Source organism: Haliotis rubra, unplaced genomic scaffold (genome assembly GCF_003918875.1).
Source record: "Haliotis rubra isolate DU_JTF1 unplaced genomic scaffold, ASM391887v1 Scf17, whole genome shotgun sequence".
Classification (NCBI taxonomy): Eukaryota; Metazoa; Mollusca; class Gastropoda; order Lepetellida; family Haliotidae; genus Haliotis; species Haliotis rubra.
The window spans coordinates 840,807-865,937 of NW_025765669.1; the positions used below are offsets into that span (position 1 = coordinate 840,807).

At 38.0% G+C, this 25,131-nt stretch overlaps 1 protein-coding gene across 1 annotated transcript in view; it reads right to left on the reverse strand.

Moving 5' to 3' along the window:
- Positions 1-25,131, reverse strand: part of LOC124272450 (protein FAM126B-like) — a 239,042-nt gene that overhangs the window by 62,244 nt on the left and 151,667 nt on the right. The window contains exon 6 of the mRNA XM_046707622.1: positions 1,060-1,140. Within this exon, the coding sequence (XP_046563578.1) occupies positions 1,060-1,140 (81 nt within the window). The remainder of the gene's footprint in view (positions 1-1,059; positions 1,141-25,131) is intronic.

Here is a 25,131-nt window from a genome sequence, read left to right on the forward strand (position 1 = left end):
AGCATTTCCTTGTCATGCCAAAGACATGGGTTCGATTCCCCACAAAGGGTTCATTGTATGAAGCCCATTTCTGGTGTCCCCACTATGATTGAGTGATACTGATAGGAAATAAAAATATTTTTTAATTTTTTTTTAAAAAAATGATTGGTGGAATATTGTGAGAAGTGTCATAACACCCAACTCACTCACTCACATTATGGTCAATACATTTCAGTTTCATTATTAACTATCTTAGCTAGGTTTACTAAACCAAACAGATTTCTACTAGACTCAGACTTCATACCAATCACTCGACTGACTCTAAACACCCAAACAAATTTGCCTACATACATTATCTAAAAAGAATCACAATCAAGACATTTCTCAGTGTTCAAGAGGTTTTTAACATGACATTCATACAACCCATCCAATGTCTATTTTCAACTGCTTTTCCATCAATTCAAAAGCATCTAAATGATTTCCTTAGTCCTTGAGTCTGATTCTCAAAAAACACATCTCCAAAGACTTTTCTTTCTTAAGTTAGCGTTTGATCCCGCATGAAGCCAATCTCTGTCACTGAGAACACCCGCCAGAGCTGCTTCATCAAACAGGATCTCATTCCTCACAGAACTCCCATCTTACCAAACCACACGGCTTTCAACATAATCTATCTCAAAATTATTCTTACCAAATGGTGATTTTTTTCTCTTTGATATTAGACAGCAGGTCTCAGAGGACTCTCTGCTTGTACAAAAAGACCTTGGACACAACAAGACCTTGGACACAACAAGACCTTGGACACAACAAGCGAGATTCTTTAAGTATGTTTCTGTTATTTTCAAAAACAACCGTTGGAATGAGTAAATATTGTCTCTGTTTTATTTGTCAGTAAAATGTCAAGGGCAAAGAGTGAAAGAGTGAGGTTATCTCAGCACCCAAATCTACCCCCCTTGAAACAGTATGCCATCTATCAACTGACTTATCATGAAATCAGTCCCTAGGAGTTGCACTCCTTTATCAAACCGTTTCATTGACCTTAAAAATAATTAGAAAAAATAAATATTATGAATGAATTCTTACCTCATGATAGACAGATGGTTGCCCAAAGGATGGGATCCTGAACGTCATAACCTTGGCTTTTCCATCTGAGTGAACGATTTCCTGGAGAGAAGAAGAATGACTTTTCATTTCATTGTTATTTAGATATATACCATATTCACTAAGGTCCAGTTCAAACATATTTCAGAAACTAGCAGTAGTGAACAATATTGGTTCAAATGTACATGAAATTGAACTTATGGGAGCAGAGATGGCCAAGTCATCAAAATTTGCTGTACCTATGATCATGAATTTGAATCCAGATCACTGATTTTATTCCTCAGTTCATCAGAACAATGCTTGTGCTCGTGGCTTTCGACAAAGTGAAAAACATGTGACTACGCTGATATACAATAAACTACCATTATAACAAACACAAATGAATGAGAAAGTGAGTATGGTTTTACGCCGCTTTTAGCAATATTCCAGCAATATCATGGCAGGGGACACCAGAAATGGGCTTCACACATTGTACCCATGTACACAGGTCTCTGTGTGATGAGCAAACGCTTTAACCACTAGGCTACCCCACTGCCCCTCAACTCAAATGAACCACTAATGATAATTTCATTATATTATGGACAATATAGGCAAACTTTATGCAAAAAATCTTTTCTTTTTCGTGAGCGTGACATTTCGGTACAGATTTCTCGTACCCATGTCATACAAGCATTGTCATTATAACCGTAGTTCATTATACACATTTCAACTGGCTGTAACCAAAAATAACAGCTATATAAATCAGTTCATTATAAGCATGCCCATTATAAAGTTCACTTTAACTGGAACACTGTTCAAAGTGACACTGCAACACGAATCACTCGAATCACTCGTTAACTCCAACCCTAGGCCCCAAGCTGGTGGCTATAAATACATTGTATTTACATCAACATTATGTACGTTAGGCAACAGACTTCCATTCTTCAACTAGAACTAGGGCTGCACAGGTTCAAAAAACATTCAGTTTTGCCTAAAATAACCTTTATTACCAATATTATTTTAAAAACACTCTCTTGTACAGAAAATATCTAGCAGCTGTTGAACCTGTTGATAAGGTAGAACATTATCACTTTAAATTTCCATGTAGAATGATTTTTTAATCAACAACACTTCATGTCTCTGTATCTGGCAAGAAAAACATTTTTTTCATTTACTTGCGTCATAGATTAACTCTTGTAAGTAGATGATTATTTTGTATGTCACCGTCTCAATGAACACATCAACTGACAGAACATGAAGCCAGTGTTCCGGTGAGGTGAAATCAGGTGACATGCTTGCTGCTCGTACTAGTCTGGTTTTATGCATGTTTTATAGTGCTAGACGACTGAGATACAACATGGAAACAAAACATCAGTGCTAAAGAATGCCCAGTCTTGGGTATCCTCATAGCCTCACAGAATACTGTATACTGTATATCACAGTATACTTGGGGCAGTGAGGCAGCCTAGTGGTTAAAGCGTTTGCTTGTCATGCTTAAGATCTGGGTTCAATTCCTCACATGGGTACAGTGTGTGAAGCCAATTTCTGGTGTCCCCAGCCGTGATGTTGCTGGAATATTGCTAAAAGCGGCATAAACCTAAACTCCCTCACAATCACTTACAGTATACTGAAACCATGTTAAGCAGTCATTGTTTTATTGTCCATATGTTGTGCACCATAATAAACACCAAGTACTACCTTACTACATCCTTTATCATGATGAAGACATGGACTAAGAGAAACACTGGTGGTAGTGGTGGTGGTAGTGGTAGTTGTGCTGTTGGTGTTGTTGTTGTTGGTAGTTGTGGTGACAGGGGTGGTGGGGGTGATGTTGTTGGTGGAGGTAGTTGTGGTTGTGGTGGTGGTTGTGGTAGTTGTGATGGTGATGGTAATGATGTTGGGGTAGTTGTGATGGTGACTGATGTTGGTGTTGGTGGTAAGTTGTGTTGGTGTTAGTGGCAGTTGTGGTGATTGATGTTGGTGTGTGGTTGGTGGTAGTTGTGTTGGTGTTGGTGATGCAGTGATGGTGATGGTGATGGTGATGGTGTTGGTGATGTTGTTGATGTTGGTGGTGATGTTGTTGGTAGTGGCAGTGATGGTGATGGTGATGGTGATGGTGATGATGTTGGTGATGTTGTTGATGTTGGTGGTAAGTTGTGTTGGTGTTAGTGGCAGTTGTGGTGATGGTGATGGTGATGATGTTGGTGATGTTGTTGGTGTTGGTGGTAAGTTGTGTTGGTGTTAGTGGCAGTTGTGGTGATGGTGATGGTGTTGGTGATGATGTTTTGTTGGTGGTAGTTGTGGTGATGGTGGTGGTGATGATGTTGGTGTTGGTGGTAGTTGTGGTGATGGTGTTGGTGATGATGTTGGTGTTGGTGGTAAGTTGTGATGTTGGGTGTGGTGATGTAGTTGGTGTTGGTGGTAGTTGTGTTGGTGATGGTGATGGTGATGGTGATGTGATGGTGATGGTGATGATGTTGGTAATGTTGTTGGTGTTGGTGGTAGTTGTGGTGATGGTGGTGGTGATGATGTTGGTGTTGGTGGTAGTTGTGGTGATGGTGTTGGTGATGATGTTGGTGTTGGTGGTAGTTGTGGTGATGGTGTTGGTGATGATGATGTTGTGATGGTGGTAGTTGTGGTGATGGTGTTGGTGATGATGTTGGTGTTGGTGGTAAGTTGTGATGTTGAGTGTGTGGTGATGGTGTTGGTGATGATGTTGGTGTTGGTGGTAAGTTGTGATGTTGAGTGTGGTGATGTAGTTGGTGGTACTTGTGGTGATGTTGTTAGTGGTACTTGTGGTGAAGTTGTTAGTGGTAGTTGTGGTGATGGTGGTGGTACTTGTGGTGATGGGTGTGGTGATGGTGGTGGTACTTGTGGTGATGATGTTGGTGTTGGTGGTAAGTTGTGATGTTGGGTGTGGTGATGTAGTTGGTGGTACTTGTGGTGATGCTGTTAGTGGTACTTGTGGTGATGTTGTTGTTGTTGGTAGTGGTATTATTGTTATTACCATTATTAAACCCATGAACAAGATTAATAAACTATCAGTCACAACCTGTGAGATGAAGGATTCAAAAACCCAGAAGAGGCAGCACACATCAAGTGTCCACACAGATCAAATCTGTGTTAAGGTCACAACATATTCACTATGTTCACCCGAACTGCCAAACAATGTGAGCTATTGCATGTATGTGAGGCAGATTCAAGGCAAATACATGATTCAGTTGAAGCGTGATATGACAATAATTGTAATGTATTTTTCATTAGATCCATTTTCATCCGAGGGGTCAATAAAATGATATTAGGTTGAGAGGCGAGTAGGCATAAAATCTATAAATTCAATTCTAAATCCTCATCATACAAATAAGCACTACTCATAATCAGATTCCCTCAATTGATAATACATATCAATATGTCACAATGTTCTTTGTCAATGTACACCCTCTGCAATCATAACTCTAGCCAGATGGAATATATCAAGCTTTATCACAAACTCATACATGCGTCCTACTGAAATACAGGGACAGTCATCGGGGTACACAACACAATACTTTATCGCAATAATAAACAAAGATGGAATACAGAACCTTTCCACATGATAATGGTGTCAAACTTCAACATAGAATACACAGTAATTACTTGAGTTATATGGGTTTTTTTTCTGTAAATTGTCATTTTCAGAAAAAATGCTCTCATAAATTTATATGATCTGTTGTACTGTGTTATTTAAAGGATCGTAGATTTTAAACTAGTGTAAACAATGATTGTGCATGACATATTTATAGGACATTTCCATTTGAAGTGGTACTTAATGCCACTCTGTAACAGTAAATCAAGAAGCACTCCCAAACACTACACAACACTGGAAACTGATTCTTTTACAAGACGCAACAGACACTGCACAGCAAAGTAGTTAACTATTTAAGAAAGAAAACCTTTTAAAAAGGTTGCCTAGCAACTGAATTTCACCAGCGACAAACAAAGCAAGTTCCAAGTCATGAACATCACAGAGAGAAATCATTCCTAAAAAAAAGCTCTGATAATCAGATCTGCGGTCTGGGCTTACCATCGTCACTATGGAAACAACACTCAATGAGGGTCCAAATAAACAAAATATAAGAATCTCTGTATTTTTAAAATATAAATATCAACAAAAGAGTAGTATAGAAACCAAGAAGAATGTCGTCATGTATCATGGTTAACTATCAAGGACGTTTTAAGGCTATTATTAAGAGTGAGTAAGTATGATTTTACGCCGCTTTTAGAAATATTCCTGTAATATCATGGCGACGGACACCAGAAATGGGCTTCATGCATTGTACCCATGTGGGGAATCGAACCCGGGTCTTCGGCATGATGAGCAAACACTTTAACCACTAGGCTACCCCACTGCCCCGCTATTATTATGCATCTTTAACCTATACTGCACTAGACTGTCACGACAATATGGTGCCTGACTCTGAGATTGTGGGTTCAACTCCCCAATGGGACTCAATGCCAAAAGTACTAGAATCTATACTTTACTGAGAAATGGCAATCCCACATATAACAAATGTTGCATCTGACCACTTTATAAATGGCATTGTGTATACCTTTCAGCCACGGAAGCCATGCCTATCACAAAGTATGTGATCTAGATCACCAGTTGACTGACTTCCATTTTTGTGGAAGGTCGCGGTGGCTGAGTGGGTTAGAGAACTGAAGAATGTGTGAAATGATTAGGTGCCTGACTCGAGGGTGTGGGTTCAAATCTAAGACTGAACCCCAAAGGTACTAGAATCTATACTTTCCTGAGAGGTGAGGTGAAATTGGGTTTTACGTCGTGCTTGAGAATATTCACTCATATGATGACGTGCATGCGTGTGTATGTGTATGTGCGGCTGCTTGTACTAGCCCAGACTTAAGCTGGTTTTTATAGTGCTAGCCCACTGAGATACCATGCCGCAGTGAAGCATGAATACCCCACTCAGACACATTATACTGACTCCGAAGCCGACCAGTCCTTGTTGTACCCATTAATGCCGAGCGCCAGGCAGGGACCAACAAGTACCATATTTTAACGTCTTTTGGTATGACGCGGTCGGGGATCGAACCCGCGACCTTCCGCTCTCCGGGCGGACGCTCTAACCACTACACCACAGAGGCGGTCACTTTACTGAGAAAGTGTAATCGCAAACATAATATGTTGAATTATGCAATTGAAATCTCACATTTAATTACCTATGAGCATAATGGTATTCACCCATTCTTTTCACACTATTTTCAAGAAGCTTTCTAAGCTGTGTACATTTATGAAAATTTATTGTTTTAACAAAATCACCATGGTGACAATCGTCCCCTCTTGCTATCAGCCTCACTGAAGAGAATGCCAATTTGGTGAACACTGCAATAACACTGGAACTTCCAGTAACAACATAGCAAGAAAATCCCAACCCACACCCACAGGTGGGAATTGCTTGCCATGAAACAAGAAACAAGACACATGGTTTATCAGTTTTGATAAAAGCTAATCATAAACGAGAAAGTTGACCTCCCCTAGAGAGGAACATGAGAACAGTCATTTGTCAATATGCAGGTAATGCCCATTATCGAGAAATGGAGCTCATCTCCAGATGAAATGATGTAGTTTTGCTACCTAATAGACATTTGACGTTGTAATTTACAATACATTTATGACAGAGTTGCTGGATCACATTGTAGGAAAAGCTACAATGAGGTTCTAAGTGACATTACGCATGTTTAGCGGAACAGGAGTCAGTGAGTGTGATTTTACACCATGTTTAGCAATTTTCCAGCAAAATCACGGCATCACACATTACGGCAGGGACACCAGTAATGGGCTTCACACATTGTACCATGTGGAATCAAATCTGGTTCTTTTGACATGACAATCAAAGTTGTTATCTTAAGCCAATATGGCATTGCTCATTGTGCCAATCACCTGTATTGTCTTGTCCAAGTTTCATTGTACCATGTGGAATCAAATCTGGTTCTTTTGACATGACAATCAAAGTTGTTATCTTAAGCCAATATGGCATTGCTCATTGTGCCAATCACCTGCATTGTCTTGTCCAAGTTTCATTGTACCATGTGGAATCAAATCTGGTTCTTTTGACATGACAATCAAAGTTGTTATCTTACGCCAATATGGCATTGCTCATTGTGCCAATCACCTGCATTGTCTTGTCCAAGTTTCATTGTACCATGTGGAATCAAATCTGGTTCTTTTGACATGACAATCAAAGTTGTTCACCACTAGGCTAGCCTCCCCACACCCCCTTAGTTCAACATGTAAATTGGGTGGTCAGTTTGGCAGAATTGGATGATTTTGTGTTATCTTACGCCAAAGTGGCATTACTCATTATGCCAATCACCTGCATTGTCTTGTCCAAGTTCAATCAAAACATAAGATACCATGAATGAGCTGCAATACATCTGCCTGAGACTTGAAGCCAATGGAGCATTATTCATTATGCCGATCACCTGCATTGTCTTGTCCAGGTCCAATCCAATGGGGCATTGTTCATTATGCCAATCACCTGCATTGTCTTGTCCAGGTCCAATCAAAACATAAGCTACCGTGAATGAGCTGTAATACATCTGCCTGAGACTTGAAGCCAATGGGGCATTATTCATTATGCCGATCACTTGCATTGTCTTGTCCAGGTTCAATTAAATACAGGCCACCATGTATGAGCTGCAATACATCTGCCTGTGACTTAAGCAGCAAATGAAATCCTCTGAGAACTGGTAAGGTGCTAAGAGACCGAGGTTCTTAATCGAAATGGATCTGGAAATGAACCAATAGTCATAGCTTGACTGAAACACAAAATTCCCTTGGCCCTCTATTAGTGTTGATGGAAAGATTCCATGGGCAAAGTATCCTGAGTGAGCTTCTTGTAGTGTTGACCTTGGCGAAAATATAATACACTCCATCATTTAAAATGACACCACATGGCCCATGACAGATAGAAGTTGCCATTAAGTCATCTTGGCTCAATTTCCAGTAAAAGAATGCCTTAGGTGCAATAAAATAAACGGGTCGAACTGTAACACATTCCAAAAACACTGATTGGATTATCAATGGCCACACCATATGGATTGATCCAACAATTTTGGAAATAATTGTAAAATAAATTGCAAAAGCTGTGAGACAGATGGAAAAGCTGAACTTGGAACATTGTGAGATTACATAACATAGAATTGTCCCAATTTGCAAGATTACTGTAATATTATGATTTCATGTCATTAAACTATCAATTCAACTTGAAGATGCCCTAAAGCAAACTCTTATCCGGTCCACAATTTGAATTTGATAATATGCTCAGTACAGTCTGTTTATTCAGATTTCCTCAACATAGTCTGAGGGCATGACAACAGGGATGGAATCTTTACCTTGATTTAGTTGAACTTATTAACACAGGTCGTATTTGCATCTGAACTAACAAACAGCCAGGTATTGACAGGTAACATTCCTACCTGAGAAACCAACACCTGTGGCCTAGAACCAATACTTCAGCCTTCAGTTCCCATCACTGTTTAACAATGCTACTAATGAGGTTCACAGTCTTTACTTCATCAATACCTGACCATAGATTCCGTACTCCGATTTGTTCAGATTATCTCGCATCTCTCCATCAGGTATTGACGAAGGTAAGAACACCCTATGTCAACAACAATGGCAGTCCTGTAGAGGAACATCAGAGCCAGTTACACTACTTGAGAAGGGATCTCAATCTCAGTAGTTTGTTCTACCATTTCCTTAACCAGAAACTGGAACCATCCAATCGGTAGTTTGCTCTGACATTTTAATCCTGCCTTTGGATCGGTCTGCCGGAGAAATCAACTTTAGAACATGATTTTGTTGATGGTATCGCCAGAAAAGATTATATTTACTTGAAAGCACTTCTTCAATGTTAGAACATGATTTTGTTGATGGCATCACCAGAAAAGATGATATTTACTTGTAAGCACTTCTTTCGAAACTCAGACAAGCAATTTCAAATCACTATTTTGGTTAAAAAACAAATAATATATCCTGTTACATTTCTAGCATATCCCAAGTGAGGCAATACATCTTAGTCAGAAAATGTGATAAACGATGACTAACTGAAGGTATTGTGTAATGCAGAGACATCCACATGCTGCGCTTGATTTAAGGAAATGAAACCTTCATACACTCAGAGCTACCTTAGGTAATAAACTTGTTGCACCCAGTGCTACCTTAGGGTAATAAACTTGTTGCACCCAGTGCTACCTTAGGTAATAAACTTGTTGCACCCAGTGCTACCTTAGGTAATAAACTTGTTGCCCCAGTGCTTAGGTATCTTAGGTAATAAACTTGTTGCACCCAGTGCTACCTTAGGTAATAAACTTGTTGCACCCAGTGCTACCTTAGGTAATAAACTTGTTGCACCCAGTGCTACCTTAGGTAATAAACTTGTTGCACCCAGTGCTACCTTAGGTAATAAACTTGTTGCACCCAGTGCTACCTTAGGTAATAAACTTGTTGCATGCTACCTTAGGTAATAAACTTGTTGCACCCAGTACCTTAGGTAATAAACTTGTTGCACCCAGTGCTACCTTAGGTAATAAACTTGTTGCACCCAGTGCTACCTTAGGTAATAAACTTGTTGCACCCAGTGCTACCTTAGGTAATAAACTTGTTGCACCCAGTGCTACCTTAGGTAATAAACTTGTTGCACCCAGTGCTACTAATAAACTTGGTAATAAAGGTAATAAACTTGTTGCATCCAGTGCTACCTTAGGTAATAAACTTGTTGCATCCAGTGCTACCTTAGGTAATAAACTTGTTGCACCCAGTGCTACCTTAGGTAATAAACTTGTTGCATCTAGTGCTACCTTAGGTAATAAACTTGTTGCACCCAGTGCTACCTTAGGTAATAAACTTGTTACACCCAGTGCTACCATAGGTAATAAACATGTTGCACCCAGTGCTACCTTAGGTAATAAACTTGTTGCATCTAGACCTACCTTAGGTAATAAACATGTTGCACCCAGTGCTACCTTAGGTAATAGACTTGTTGCACCCAGTGCTACCTTAGGTAATAAACATGTTGCACCCAGTGCTACCTTAGGTAATAAACTTGTTGCATCTAGACCTACCTTAGGTAATAAACTTGTTGCACCCAGTGCTACCTTAGGTAATAAACTTGTTGCATCTAGTGCTACCTTAAGTAATAAACTTATTGCATCTAGACTTACCTTAGGTAATAAACTTGTTGCACCCAGTGCTACCTTAGGTAATAAACTTGTTGCACCAGATAAAAATAGGTTGCAACTGCTTCTCAGAATACAATCACATATAATGCTTGAGTTTTGGTATTGATGATTTAGAACAGCATTATAACCATATCATTCTTGGTCTGACAAGATAATTTTATCTTACTTCCTAAAATGTCATGACACTAACAGTAACAGTCATGCAATCACTGTTTACGCAGTCATCAGAGTCACTACGCCAAGCTAGTTCCTCATCGTTATGTTTTCTAGCTGAAGTCTGTGTTCTTTGAATAGCAAAATAAACACGCACTGGGTGTAGATATGAGGTTGCATTCTGCAGCTTCAGGTTGCACTTGTGCACTTTCTGAGTTCTGAGTCCTACAAGCAGCTTTATATTTGACGCTACTGCATCATGAGTGAGTGAGTGAGTGAGACGCTGCTTTTAGCAATATTCCAGCAATATCATGGTGACAGCCACCAGAACCTACTGCATCATGATCCGTGACATCATGTCCACGGTATTACAACGTTTGCTCAAGATATATATGATGTTGGAGTAGTGGTGTGGGTGTAAGAACTGAACCATGACAAGGGATCGCTATACAAAAGTATTTCATAAGCCATATTATGTTGTGGGCAATATCGAATCTATGATCATGTTCAATACAGAACCCGGATGAATGTGATTTTCACTGTTGTGAAAGCCATGTCAAAGTGAAAATGTTGAAAATATCAGAGATGATAAAATCAGTTCACGTTGCACAGGTCCTGAAAAACATCAAAGTCACATAATTCTTCTATCAGTAAAATTATTATTTATACTGAATATGACAAGGGAGAAAAATAGTTGAAAGTATTATCAGCAACAAAAAAAATAGATTTCAATGACACAGATTTTTCAAAATCCACATCAAAAGGAACAAAATGATTAAAATGATTTTCAAATCACATTAAAGATCAAGTTATTAAAAACTATAATATTTTCATACTCTTCAAAATGCTAAAAAACAAAATGAAAATTGAGAATAACGGGTTGGAAGTTTCAAACAACTTCAATTGGATAATATTTTTTGGCATTAATATTTTTTAACAAGTTATCAACTTGACATTCACAAATCAATAAAAAAGGCATCCCTCCGTTGTCATACCCATTTTATTCAGACTTCTTCAAAATCGTGTAGCTGTTATTTTCCAGCCATGATAATCCCTAATGAAACGAGAACATAACATGGTAGTAAATGAACTGAAACCAGACTTCCAAAACGTCTTCATTCGCATCCCTAAATCACTATGAACGAGACAGGACAGACTACAGCCTTCTTTGAACAAAGATTTATACGGCAAGGGCTAGGTTTTCTTGATACAGCCTCAGTCGTCTTCTCATTATGGGTTCAAACCAGCAGTTGCGTTCATCATGAAGAGACGTGGCACGTAAAAAATATTTCAGAAGAATATGCCTATTCATTATGGCAGCCGACCGAGAGTGTAAATACACATCTTAGACTTTGAAGGAAAGGAACTCTTCAACATTGGAAATCAATATAAGCTTGGTGTCATGTGACTCGCGAAACACGGTTTCCTTTCCTTTCTCTTTGGCTGAGAGCTCTCCTCCAACTAAATCCTATTTTCAATATTGCAATTATGCCAACTGAATATGAGTTTAATCATCCAGTGGTAACTCCAGGAATAATGGCGGGACTCACATGCAGTAAGTAGGGGTTTAATTTTCACAGTTCCAGGTAAGACTCTGAAGCTCAGTCTGTGAGCAAACTCAAGCAAATGAAAATCTGGCTGAGAAATTGCATGCCATATTTATAAAAAGTCTCAATGATTTTGGTAAGCATTATGTAAGAAATCAACATGGGATTATTCTATGGTGTTGTGTACAAAAATTGATTCATCATAGAAAGATTTATGTCTACAGTCAATGGACAAAATAAGGAAGAAGAAAAAAGCTTACATTTATAATAATATTCAATATGATCCTTGTATCTGCCTTTATAAGGATTAGTAATGTCATGATCACCAATTTGAAAATTAGCCTGAAGTATCTGCAATTCTTCTAACAACTGTTTTCCTTGAAAAGACAGTGAACATAGACTAAGTATTTACCAGTATCATTAGAGTAAGATTTAACAAGGACAACTTGTTTTGAGTGAGTGAGTGAGTTTAGTTTTACACCACTTTTAGCAATATTCCAGCAATATCATGGCGGGGGACACCAGAAATGGGCTTCACACATTGTACACATGTGGAGAATCGAACCCGGTCTTTTGCATGTCGAGCGAACCTTTTAACCACAAGTTTACCCAACTGCCCCCAACTCATTTTGAATACAGCAACACATTTACTTATTACAGAATGACATGTTTTTTTCAATATGGCTGACATTTCTGGATATCTAAACACAAACCAATCTGAGGTAACCTAATGATAATAGCCTTCACTTATCACGCAGAAGATCCGGGTTAGATTCCCAACATGGGTACAATATGTGAAACTCATTTCTAGTGTCTCCCACTGTGATATTGCTGGAATATTACTATAAGCAGCATAAAAACATACTAATATACTGATGGAACAGGAAAATTATCATTTTTGAAAGGCATTTAGAAGTTGGATGAACATGAATCCATGACACATTTTATGGAGAACAACTAAAAAAGAAGTTGCTATCCATAAAATATTTCATGTATTCAGGAAAATGTTCAAACCCAGATTTCATGGCTATTTCCGTAACCGGAAACTGGAACCATCCAATCATTAATTTGAAGACAACCACAAATATGACTGAAGCTGTTCAGAACTCAGGTTTTTCTTCACTTGTTGAAATTCAATGACCGTCATGCTTTAAGAAAATCTTTTCATCATCAACCATCTCAAATGTTGCACAACCAGAACATGTCTAGTGAAAGTTTTAATTAAAACAAACAATGTCTTGGGAGCACTCACATTTCACATCAAATCTGTATCACAAATGATGTCCGATGCAATTCCTATTTTTTATTTGTCACAAATTCCCATGGTCTTTTTTTTCATGTGAACAACTACTTTGCCTTTGCATGTGTTTATGACCAGTGTTGCAGGATACACTCACCTTTTGCCAACACCTTGTATCATTACTATTTGATCGTGATTCACAGATATATGCTCAAGACATAGTCAGAATTGTAAATCTAATCTTGTTTTAGCAGAGGTTTCTTATGGATAAGGGTGACTTGTTGCTTTTATTTACATGTAGTGTCGTCATATATATGAGCGAAATATTCTCAAGTACGACGTAAAACCCAATTTCACCTCACCTTACATGTAGTGAGTAAGGAGTATGGTTTTAGGCCGCTTTTAGCAATATTCCAGCAATATCATGGCAGGGGACACCATAAATTGGCTTCAAACATTGTACCCACGTGTGGAATCTGGGTGTTCGGCGTGTCAAGTGACTGCTTTAACCACTAGGCTACTCCACCGCTCCCAGTATTGAGAGTGTTGTGTGAACAACACTAAACAGTGTTCCACTTATATGATTGTATGACAGCTTGTAGGAAGAAAGCCCCAAAGTGGTGTAGATCTTAGACACTTACCAAGAGGCTGAAACCCACGAGCACATCAAGAAACATTATCAGAGCTAAGTGGGATTTGGAACCACTTTCAAAGGTTTCTGACAAATTGAATGTTTTTGTTTGTTTATTGTTTCATGCCTCACTTAGCTCTTTTCCAGCTATGTTAGATCGATGCTCATGCTGTTGATCACTGGATTGTCTGGTCCAGACTCGATTATTTACAGACTGCCGCGATATAGCTGGAATATTGCTGAGTGCGGCGTAAAACTAAACTCATTCACTCACTTTTCCAGCTATGTAACTGTCATCTGTCAGTGATAGAGTCTGGACCTGACAATCCAGTGATTGATATCATGAGCATTGATCTACACAACTGGGATACGATGACATTTGTCAACCAAGTCAGCGAGCCTGACCACCCAGTCCAGTATGTCCTCCTTAGCAACAGCTATGGGTTGCTGAAGGTCCATTCCAACACGGATCTTCACAGATATTATTGAATAGATAGATATCCCCTGACATCCCCAAATCAGTAGAGCTAGAAATATCAAACAAGTATATTTTCACACATATGAGCTTTCTAACAATTCAAAGGTCAAGTTTGGACTAATCAACAAGTTGGTGAAAAAATATTGCATCATATAATATTTATATAACCCAATCTACCTCCAGCCACACATCAACAAAAACGTGATAAATGGCTGAAAATAAAAAATCTATGGAGAGGGTATTGCAGCCCTTATAAAATTTTCAATTAAGATCCAGCGAAATATTGTGTAAAATAACTGTGGCTCTGATCTCTTATGCAGATTTAATTCTGAATCTCACTGTAGGGGGTCGTTAAAAAATAAATAAAATTTACCGATTGATCTTGGACAGATTAATGCACTACATGAGGTGCTCTCCTTCAACACAAATGAGTGCAGAAATTGATTTTTTATTGAACTTCAATATATTATCACCCTGTATTTCAAAATGTTTTAAAAATAAAATAAATTCATAAAATGTTGGAAACTTCACTGTCTTGCAGACTTAGGTTTTATATTCTTTTGATACCACATTGTACACAGTATTTAGATTTTTATCACCAGAATTTTTAAAATAGTAAAAATAGAGATCACATTTTTTTTTGTTAAACAATGCCCATATTGCAACATAGTACCTCTTACCATATTGTTTTGCTGGGTAATTTTACCAAAATACAATTATCTTTGTGCTTCAGCTGGTCTTTGTGAGAGTTAGCAGGAGATAACATTGTCAAAATATCGATGTAATTGCACATATTGAGATAAAAGGTTAACTGACAAAACTCCACATATTGAGATAAAAGGTTAACTGACAAAACTCCACATTTTGAGATAAAAGGTTAACTGACAAAACTCCACATTTTGAGATAAAAGGTTAACTGACAAAACTCCACATTTTGAGATAAAAGGTTAACTGACAAAACTCCACATTTTGAGATAAAAGGTTAACTGACAAAACTCCACATTTTGAGATAAAAGGTTAACTGACAAAACTCCACATTTTGAGATAAAAGGTTAACTGACAAAACTCCACATTTTGAGATAAAAGGTTAACTAACAAAACTACTTTCTGTCCACAGGATCTGTAAATATTAAATAGAGAAAACACAGACTCAATTATCTGATTACCTGACATTATAGGAATGGATAACTGAAAATAGGTGTTCGCAAAACCTATCAAACTGGTTCAGCGTTTACATTTCAGTATAGAGATGCATCTACATTTCATGACAGAGCCTTTCACAAGTCTAACATCCATCGATCACATGTTCACATTTTTACTGTAGACTTTGTTGAACTTAAGCATACAACTTTTACCACTTAAGTATGTAAGTATAGTTAAATGCTGCTTTTAGCAATAGTCCAGAAACATCATGGCAAGAGACACGTTCACACACATTGTTTCCATGTGGGAATCAAACCCAGGTCTTCAGCATGATGAGCGAACACTTTAACCACTTGGCTATCCGACAGCCCCTTTCATAACTTAAAACACAATAAGAACATAACACATTTTGCTATTTGTTAATTAGCTTATTTTAATAAAAAACATAAAAATTACATTTTTCCTATTTCTTTAGTAGCCCTGATACTGATGTCAGGAGGAAATATACCGATGGAACATTGAACTGATACAATCAATATGTGACAATTCCAATAATTGAAATTGATAGACTTGCTGTTTGAAAAGAAACTACACATCTTTAACAATGTCTTAATTGGACTCATTTCTTCATCAGACCACTTTGATATTTGAAGCTGACCTGTCATCCAGAAAAGTGATACATGTCAGTTTGTGATGCATAACACAAAACATGACACAACTAGAAGTCTTTTCTGATCTTTATTCCCAACGTACATTCAAAATACTTGTAGTTTAGAAATGATAAAAACCAGGATGTCACAGGTTGTGTTGACAAAGTCACTGATTGACCGATTGAGTTGCACATCACACTGAACAGAGCTTGTTCTTTGTGAGCAAGGAAAACAGGGTGATTGTGATCGAAGAGTGTTTCATCTCTAATGCCACTCTCTGCAATATTCTATTTAATGCCACACTACCACAACATTCCAAGTAATGCCACAATCAGCAATATTCCATTTAATGCCACAATCAGCAATATTCCATTTAATGCCACATTCAGCAATATTCCATTGAATACCACAATCAGCAATATTCCATTTAATGCCACAATCAGCAATATTCCATTGAATACCACAATCAGCAATATTCCATTTAATACCACAATCAGCAATATTCCATTTAATACCACAATCAGCAATATTCCATTTAATGCCACATTCAGCAATATTCCATTGAATACCACAATCAGCAATATTCCATTTAATACCACAATCAGCAATATTCCATTGAATACCACAATCAGCAATATTCCATTTAATGCCACAATCAGCAATATTCAATTTAATACCACATTCAGCAATATTCCATTTAATGCCACAATCAGCAATATTCCATTTAATTGTAATAGCAACATGTAATCAGCAATCTTCAATCTAATACCATATTCAGCAATATTCACATCAATATCACAATCAACAATATTCCATTTAATACCACAATCAGCAATATTCAATCTAATACCATATTCAGCAATATTCCATATAATACCACAATCAACAATATTCCATTTAATACCACAATTCTAAGCAATATTCCATTTATCACACAGGGGCACATTCCATTTAATGGGCAATCAGCAATATTCCATTTAATGCCAATCGAACCCGGGTCTTCAATCAGCAATATTCCATTTAACTACCACTTTCAGCAATATTCCATTTAATGCCACAATCAGCAATATTCCATTTAATACCACAATCAACAATATTCCATTTAATACCACAATCAGCAATATTCCATTTAATGCCACATTCAGCAATATTCCATTTAATGCCACAATCAGCAATATTCCATTTAATACCACAATCAGCAATATTTTATTTATTCCAGCTATATGGAGGCGGTCTGTAAATAATCGAGTCTGGACCAGGCAATCAAGTGATCAACAGCATGAGCATCGATCTACACAAATGGGAACCAATGACATGTCAACAAAGTCAGCGAGCCTGACCACCCGATCCTGTTAGTAGCCTCTTACGAAAAGCATGGGTTACTGAAGAATAATTCCAACCCGGACCTTCACGTGTCTGCAAAAAGGAATACCCAACACTGTTATATATCAAATTTCACAGTAATGTGGTCACTGGTCATTGTCGTGATAAATAAACACTAAAGACATGGTCAAAACATGTCAAATGATTATTTTGTTATTGTTTCACTGAATGTATTGAATAACACATCAACAGCCAACTTGTTCTCATATTTGTTTTCCAACATTCTTTTTTTTACTGCAAAATATTCCTGAAATATATCATATTCACCTCCTACGGGGGATTCGTTGCAGGCCAATTGTTCACAGTAGTTTTTAAAAATCTTTGGCCAGTAATCAAAATAAAAATGAAATTAGACACTTCACATATGTTTTTGCATATTTGTGCAAAAATATGTGGTTGGTTAGATGAGAAGCAATTCGATCTGACATTTTTGTAAAATGTGACAGAAATGTTAAAATTGTATAGCGTTTTTTTATGTCACAAAGCCTCACAGAACTTGGAGTGGCAGGGAATATATGACTAGTAATGGCATGATTATAATGCGTGACATCAATGTGAAAACTCTGGACTAGATTTGTCTCCCCCACATTATTAACTTTAGAAGTTCGTTCATAAAATACAACACACTAATTTGATACATAAGAAATTCAGAATTAAATTCTTAAAGGACACTTGAACTGGGAGTGACCTGAGGTCGGCTGCAATAATTATAAATCATCCCCACAAACATGCCCGCATCAATGTAAATTAAATCATAAGTCTGCCTACATACCACAGTTGTATCTGAAATTGTCTAAAGATGTCTCACTGACTGAGTCTGGCTTTACGCCGCTTTTAGCAATATTCCAGCAACATCACGGCGGGGGACACCAGAAATGGGCTTCACACATTGTGCTCATGTGGGGATTCGAACCCGGATCTTCAGCGTGACGAGCCAACGCTTTAACCATTAGGCTACCCCACCGCCCCCTAAAGATGTCTCAAGGATATGTGTATTATTTTGATAATACAAAGCAAGATCTCACAGACTCCTACACACTGGCCACACTGTCAGTATGTCTTGAACATGATGTTGTCAAGCTCGCACGCATTCAGCGTAATTCCTGACATTATCCGCCCCCAGCTGACAAATAAAATCACATCCAAACAAAGTCTCTTCAAAGGAGAATTCAGAAACACTTGTCATCGGTAACCTTTATTGTCAAATCTTAGGAAACATATTTTTTAGAATTGTGTGATACACATGTCTGAATGCACCTTCACAAAACAAAGCCCACATATGATGAAAGCGAGAACAAACTGGAATCTCTGAACATTGCGACACATTGCATTCATATCCTGCACAAAGTGTGAGATGATTGAATGAAGTAAGTTCTGAGCAGTCAGTAATACTCCTGATTTTGTATTAGTGAGTGAGTGAGTGAGTGAGAGTGAGTGAGTTTTAAGTTGCTTATAGCAATATTTCAGCAATATCATGGCGGGAGACACCAGAAATGGGCTTCACACATTTTTAGTGACCCATGTGGGGAATCGAACCCGGGTCTTCAGCATGACGAGCAATGCTTTAACCACTAGGCTACCATACTTCCTGAGTGAGTGAGTGAGTGAGTGGGTTTTGGGTTTTGAGTGAGTGAGTGTCTTTTGAGTGAGCAAGTGAATGAGTGAGTGAGTAAATGAGTGAATGAGTAGGTTTAAAGTAAATGAGTGGGTTTTGAGTGAGTGAGGTTAGTGAGTGATTTTTTAATTTTCATACTATTTTGATTCTAAATATTATATACCACTAATTCACCTTAAAGACCTAACATAACTAATCATCACATTTATAGAACAAGATAATTTGACAGTTTAGGGGTTAATCCGTATGACACACATGCACTCATCTCATAGCCCCTATTCATGTTATATGACATATATTTCAAATAATACCCTAAACACATCAGACTTCCAGCAACGGCTGAGTATTAGCTTTGTCCAGACAAGGCACCTCACCTCGGAACCTGACAGGTTCTCTCCCCAGGCTAAGGATCAGACGGAGAAACATACCCTGTAGAAATCTAGTTTTAAGATAAATGTAGCCTGTCGTCTGTGAAAACCTTGTGTCATGATTACTGATGAACAGTTGAAAAGGAAAGAGGATTAGCGGCATCAATATCGACAGCATTGTTATGGCAGTGGTTATGAAGTGTGTACCTCATTATAAGCCAATTTTATTATCTGGCATTAAATACGACGCTGATCGATTCAGCGTAAGAGACAAATTTGACTTTGGCTTAAACAACTACAAACCACTAACAAAACATAAATATTAGCTGCTGAAAGCGTACGGTTCCATTAGGGTTTTAGACATATGCGCCATATATTCAGGAGGACAGTTTTCATTACTCATACATCAGATGCGTTGACAACCACACAGGGCGTTTACACAAGAAAGGTTATCGTTTGACATACCCAAAGTGGATTACCATCAAAGCTCCAACGCTAGGAATACATGGACCATCCCCATATTCTTCTTCATGAGGATGATAAATGTGTTCTTACCTCATGTTAAAAGTGCATATTTTCTGTTTGAAGTATATTACACAAAGTTTGATTGGGATATATTCAAATATATGTTGTGAGTCAAGACAAAATACCTATACGGTGAGGTGAAATTGGGTTTAACATTGTGCTTGAGAATATTTTGCTCATATGACGACGTGCATGCATGTGTATGTGTATGTGCGGCTGCTTGTACTAGCCCAATCTGAAGCTGGTTTTATAGTGCTAGCTCACTGAGATACCATGCCGCACGAAGCATGAATACCCCATTCAGATACATTATACTGACTCTGAGCCAACCAGTCCTTGTTATACCTATCAATGCCAATAGCCAGGCAGGGACCAACAAGTACCAGATTTTAACATCTTTTGGTATGACGTGGTGGGGGATCGAACCCGCTACCTTCCGCTCTCCGGGCGGACGCTCTAACCACTACACACGGAGGCAGTCAAATACCTATAAACCTGAAAAGATATAGATGGAGTGAGTGAGTGAGTGAGTGATACCACATCCTCGTCACTTCCCTATGGTCTATCAGGGACTCTTCTGAATACCCTTGTCACAAAACAATCAAAGAGTGAGTGACATCCTGTTTAACCTTTCAACAAGAGACCCCCAAGCACCTGAGATTAGGAAAAGAATGTATCCACGTTGTTTTTTCAAGAATATATGACTGTTGGCTAAACAAAAAATAACCTGCTCAAAATGTGTGACAGAGGTAGGGAATCAAACCTGGTTCTTCGGCAAGATGATTGAACGCTACAACTACTGTGCTACCCTACCACCCCACAACCTGCTCAGAGCCAGGAAGTACAGATTAAATGTCCCTCTTGACTTCATGTTCAAACTTCAACAGCTGGGCTTGAACATCCAAACTGTATTCCTTTGGGACAGATAATCAATAATTCCAAAGCTGGTAATAATAAGGCCACTTTCTAAAGGCCATTTTACCTGTTTGACGCATCAAGGGAACATACAATACGGAGTTTAGTGAAACCAGACAATGGAAGTCTTACGGGTGTCAGTGTATGTGGAAGTATGTCAAACCAGACAACTCAGAAAGGAAGAAACTGACTGACAATGTGTGTCTCTTTGTTTGTTGTTTAACACCCCAATCAATATTCCAGCTATATGGCGGCGGTCTGTAAATAATCGAGTCTGAACCAGACAATCCAGTGATCACCAGCATGAGCATCGATCTATACAAATGGGATACGATGACATGTGTCAACCAAGTCAGCGAGTCTGACCACCTGATCCCGTTAGTTGCCTCTTACAATAAGCATGGGTTACTGAAGACAGTTCTAACCCAGATCGTCATGATTTAATACAAAACAAATGATGCCAGCTGATGAAGTAACATGAATAAAGCAATAGCATTTTGTTACACATGTCCAAAGATTGTTGCTGTTTCATGATAATTAGATGATAATAACTGTATGGGTTATACATTGCAAAGACCTGATATATTCTATTAAAAAGTTAAAGATCACCTAATTCTATTTTGTATTGACTGTCAGATTGAATATAGTGATATGAAAGGAATGTGTCCTTTGACATTTTTAGGAGCTTATTGTGTCAAGTGATTGTGTAAATTTTAACCGGAGCAACACAGAGAGTGACAACCCTTCCGCTGATCCGAAGTTTGTCGAGGGTAATATTACTTTCAGAAACAAACTTCATATTCCACAAATTTTTTACATGATATCGGCCATGACTTGGCTACTCATCTCGGTGACCGCAATGAAATAGCTGAAACTCATCAATAGGTCACTTGAACCTCTGCTCTGATCACTTCATCTCAAAGAAATATCTTTCATTACACAATGAAACATGACACATAGTTGCTTTTTAATTTTCACTGAAAGTGAAACCTAAAAAGCTTCAATTTCCTGATGTTACAATTAAATATTTATTGCTCATGTTTTTACCTTAATGGAAATAAGAAGTACAAAAATTAAGGAAATTGTTTATCATAAAATTTCAAATCAAACTCAACATATACAGGAATTTCTATCAGAAAATATATCTATTTGCTGCTGGCCACAAAACTCAACAATGGATGGCTAAATGAACAGTGATTGACAAAAGTTCAGAGATATTGTCCGTTGTTTCTTATTTAAAAGCTGATGCTGTCTTCACAATCTCGATATCACCCTGCATCAATTTCTCTATAAAGTTTCTCATCATTTAATGTATAAATTATTAAATTAAGCTAAAAATAACATAGTCAACCTTCTCTTTCTGTTGAGTAATATTCCAGCAACTCGAGCCTTCGGTTTTCCACACATCGTAACTTTTGAGGTACAAATGCACACAATCTATTATTTAGATTCTAAAGAGAAATCATGTTCCAAAGTTGTTTGAAACATTCAGTGCCTCAGTAAGTGACCAACTATCTGATATTGTGGGAGGTAGGAGCCTGGGGTTTTGTATGGAGAATGATATTTGTTAGTCTGTCATACAGACCCTGAAGCAAATATATCCAAGAAAGCCCATGCAAGTCCAGAAAATGTGGCAAGTCTAGATTTCCACAGTTTGAAATGAAGAAAGCCTAAGGGCTCCTTTTCGTTATATTTTATCTTTTTTACTATGTACTTTTTTTTCCTGTACAATATGTTCATTTCAGAGACTAGTTGTTAGTCTAGGATATTTGTCAACTACGTCTGGAGAACCATGGATAGTTTTAATTAAAAGTATGAGCCAAATTTCTTTACAAAAACACTTTACAACATGGCAGAAAATCCATTCAATTTTCAATAGTGTGAAGCATAATTCTTTTTTCTGAGGCATTTTCTGGGATAAATTCTTTCTTTCAACAAACACCTATGCCTCTACCAGAATGTCAGTTGATAAATCAGTCCTTAAAACAAGACATGAAGATGACAAATTCCAAATTTGAAACAGCAGTGAAAATACTTATGAAATTAGCAAGTTTTATTTGTACCATATGATTCTAGGGAGAAATGACTTGCCTTTGCATGCGTTTGTGATGGGTGCCCAATTTCCTAATGATGCCTCATCATGTTTTTGTCACGTTTTGTCTATGCACAACTATCTCCAAGAATAACACTTCTTTAACCTACAGATGAGTCTCACGAACAGTGAGTGAGTATGGTTCTAGGTCACTTTCAGAAATGTTCAAACAACATCATTTCACAAGACAACAGCAGTGTAGGAAAGATGTAGAAAATCTAGCCTGTCCACAGGACTGGCAGGTCAAATTTTTTACCAGTCCTGCCAAAATCTAGCCTGTCCTCCAAATATAAATAAAACACCTTCGGCAGTAAATATTCAAAAAGGTTATAATCATTATATATATGTCATTGGTTTGCTAAAATTGACCCGACATGAGGACGGACTAGATATTTTTTTAACCCGTCCTCCACAAAATTCACCCGTCATCTCGACGTTGGGACGGGCTATCTTTCCTACACTGACAACAGGGCTTCACACACTGTACATTAAGGGGAATTGTATACATCGTTTGGCAAGACAAATAAACTCTAACCACAAGGCAAACACATCAGGCCTTCTACCCCATGGGGACTCCACAGTTTTTAATAGATCCTCAAAACATGTCAGCTTAGGTTACAAAATGAATTGGACAGGCAGGTTCAGTGAACTGGTCAATGGCTGATTATTACTTCCAATATCAATCACTTGATTGTCTGGTCTTTGCAGCTAACCTATACACCCAAAACATGCCAAGCATCTAATTCAATGATGTTTAGTTTGTTCAATACAAAGTTGCAATGCTTGAGCCCAGCAATATTACAGCAGCATGTAAGTGGCCTGTAAATAATCAAATCTGGACCAGACAATTGGGTGATTGATTTTCCAGGCAGCAATCCACACTATCAGGTTAAAATCATGAAATCCACCAATCCCAGCCACTTGGTCCACAAAGCTTCAGGTCTGGCATATCTGGTCTGTTTTTCATCCACATCATGCTTTTAACCATGTTAATGGCACAAAGAAAGATGAACAACTCTCTTGAAATGGGTGTGATGTTTCGCAGTGACGTCACAACAGATTCTGTTCAATGCCCTTAATGTGATACATCAACAATCAGATGAACAGGCATCTTATCATTCCATGCACTTCCATGTTTCAGGGTCGGTGGGGTAGCCTATTGGTCAAAGCATTCACTTGTCATGCCAAAGACCCAGGTTCGATTCCCCACATGGTTACAATGTGAAAAAGCCCTTTTATGGTTTCTGGCGAAAAACAAAACTCAGTCAGTCCAAGCTTAAAGGTTCAATTTTTTCTGCTATTTAGTCACTATCCATGTTATTCATATGAATAGAACAACAAAAGCCATAAACACTCAAAAAAGTTATTTTATCATATTATTCATAATCTTTGAAATAAACAACCTTCAAGATGCTACCCACAAATATGATAACTGGAATCTCCTCTCTCCTTTCTTGAGAGGTTTATAAATCACCATCCGATTCCACCCATGATCCCAAGGGCGGACATCACTGTATACAATCTTCTTCCCTCACCCTTGAAATGTCAACACAAGATGGTGGTCACATCTTCCTTCTGGTGCTTCCCTACAAGGGTTAACATCGACTGTGGTCTCAATCTTGGTCTTGTTATTTCACCAGGTTATCAATACCCAGGGGGCACAGACCTTGTGTAAAAATCTGCTTCCTTTAAGCTTGAATAAATGAGTCTGTGTTTAGCAGCACTGAAACCATGAAGCACCAACCTGGTTTATTATATGACGGATCGTGTTATTGATGCAGCAAACCAATCGGATGAACATAGTATCACTATCCGGTAACTTGCAAATGAGGTCTTCTTGCAAAAACTACTTGCAATAAGTGTCTTGACATAGTGCCCGTGTGTGTGCATACAAGTGTGCATGAATGAATAACAAAAATGGCACCATAAACCATTTTGCACAATAATGGTGGCATTATGGGATGGTTCACTCTAGCATTGTATTCCTACGCACTATCCAAACATACTTTGTGAATAAATATAGTTTGTGGCTCAAAACAATGTTCTCCAAAACACCCTTACAAGAAAAGGCATGTTTTCATTGACACTAACTCTC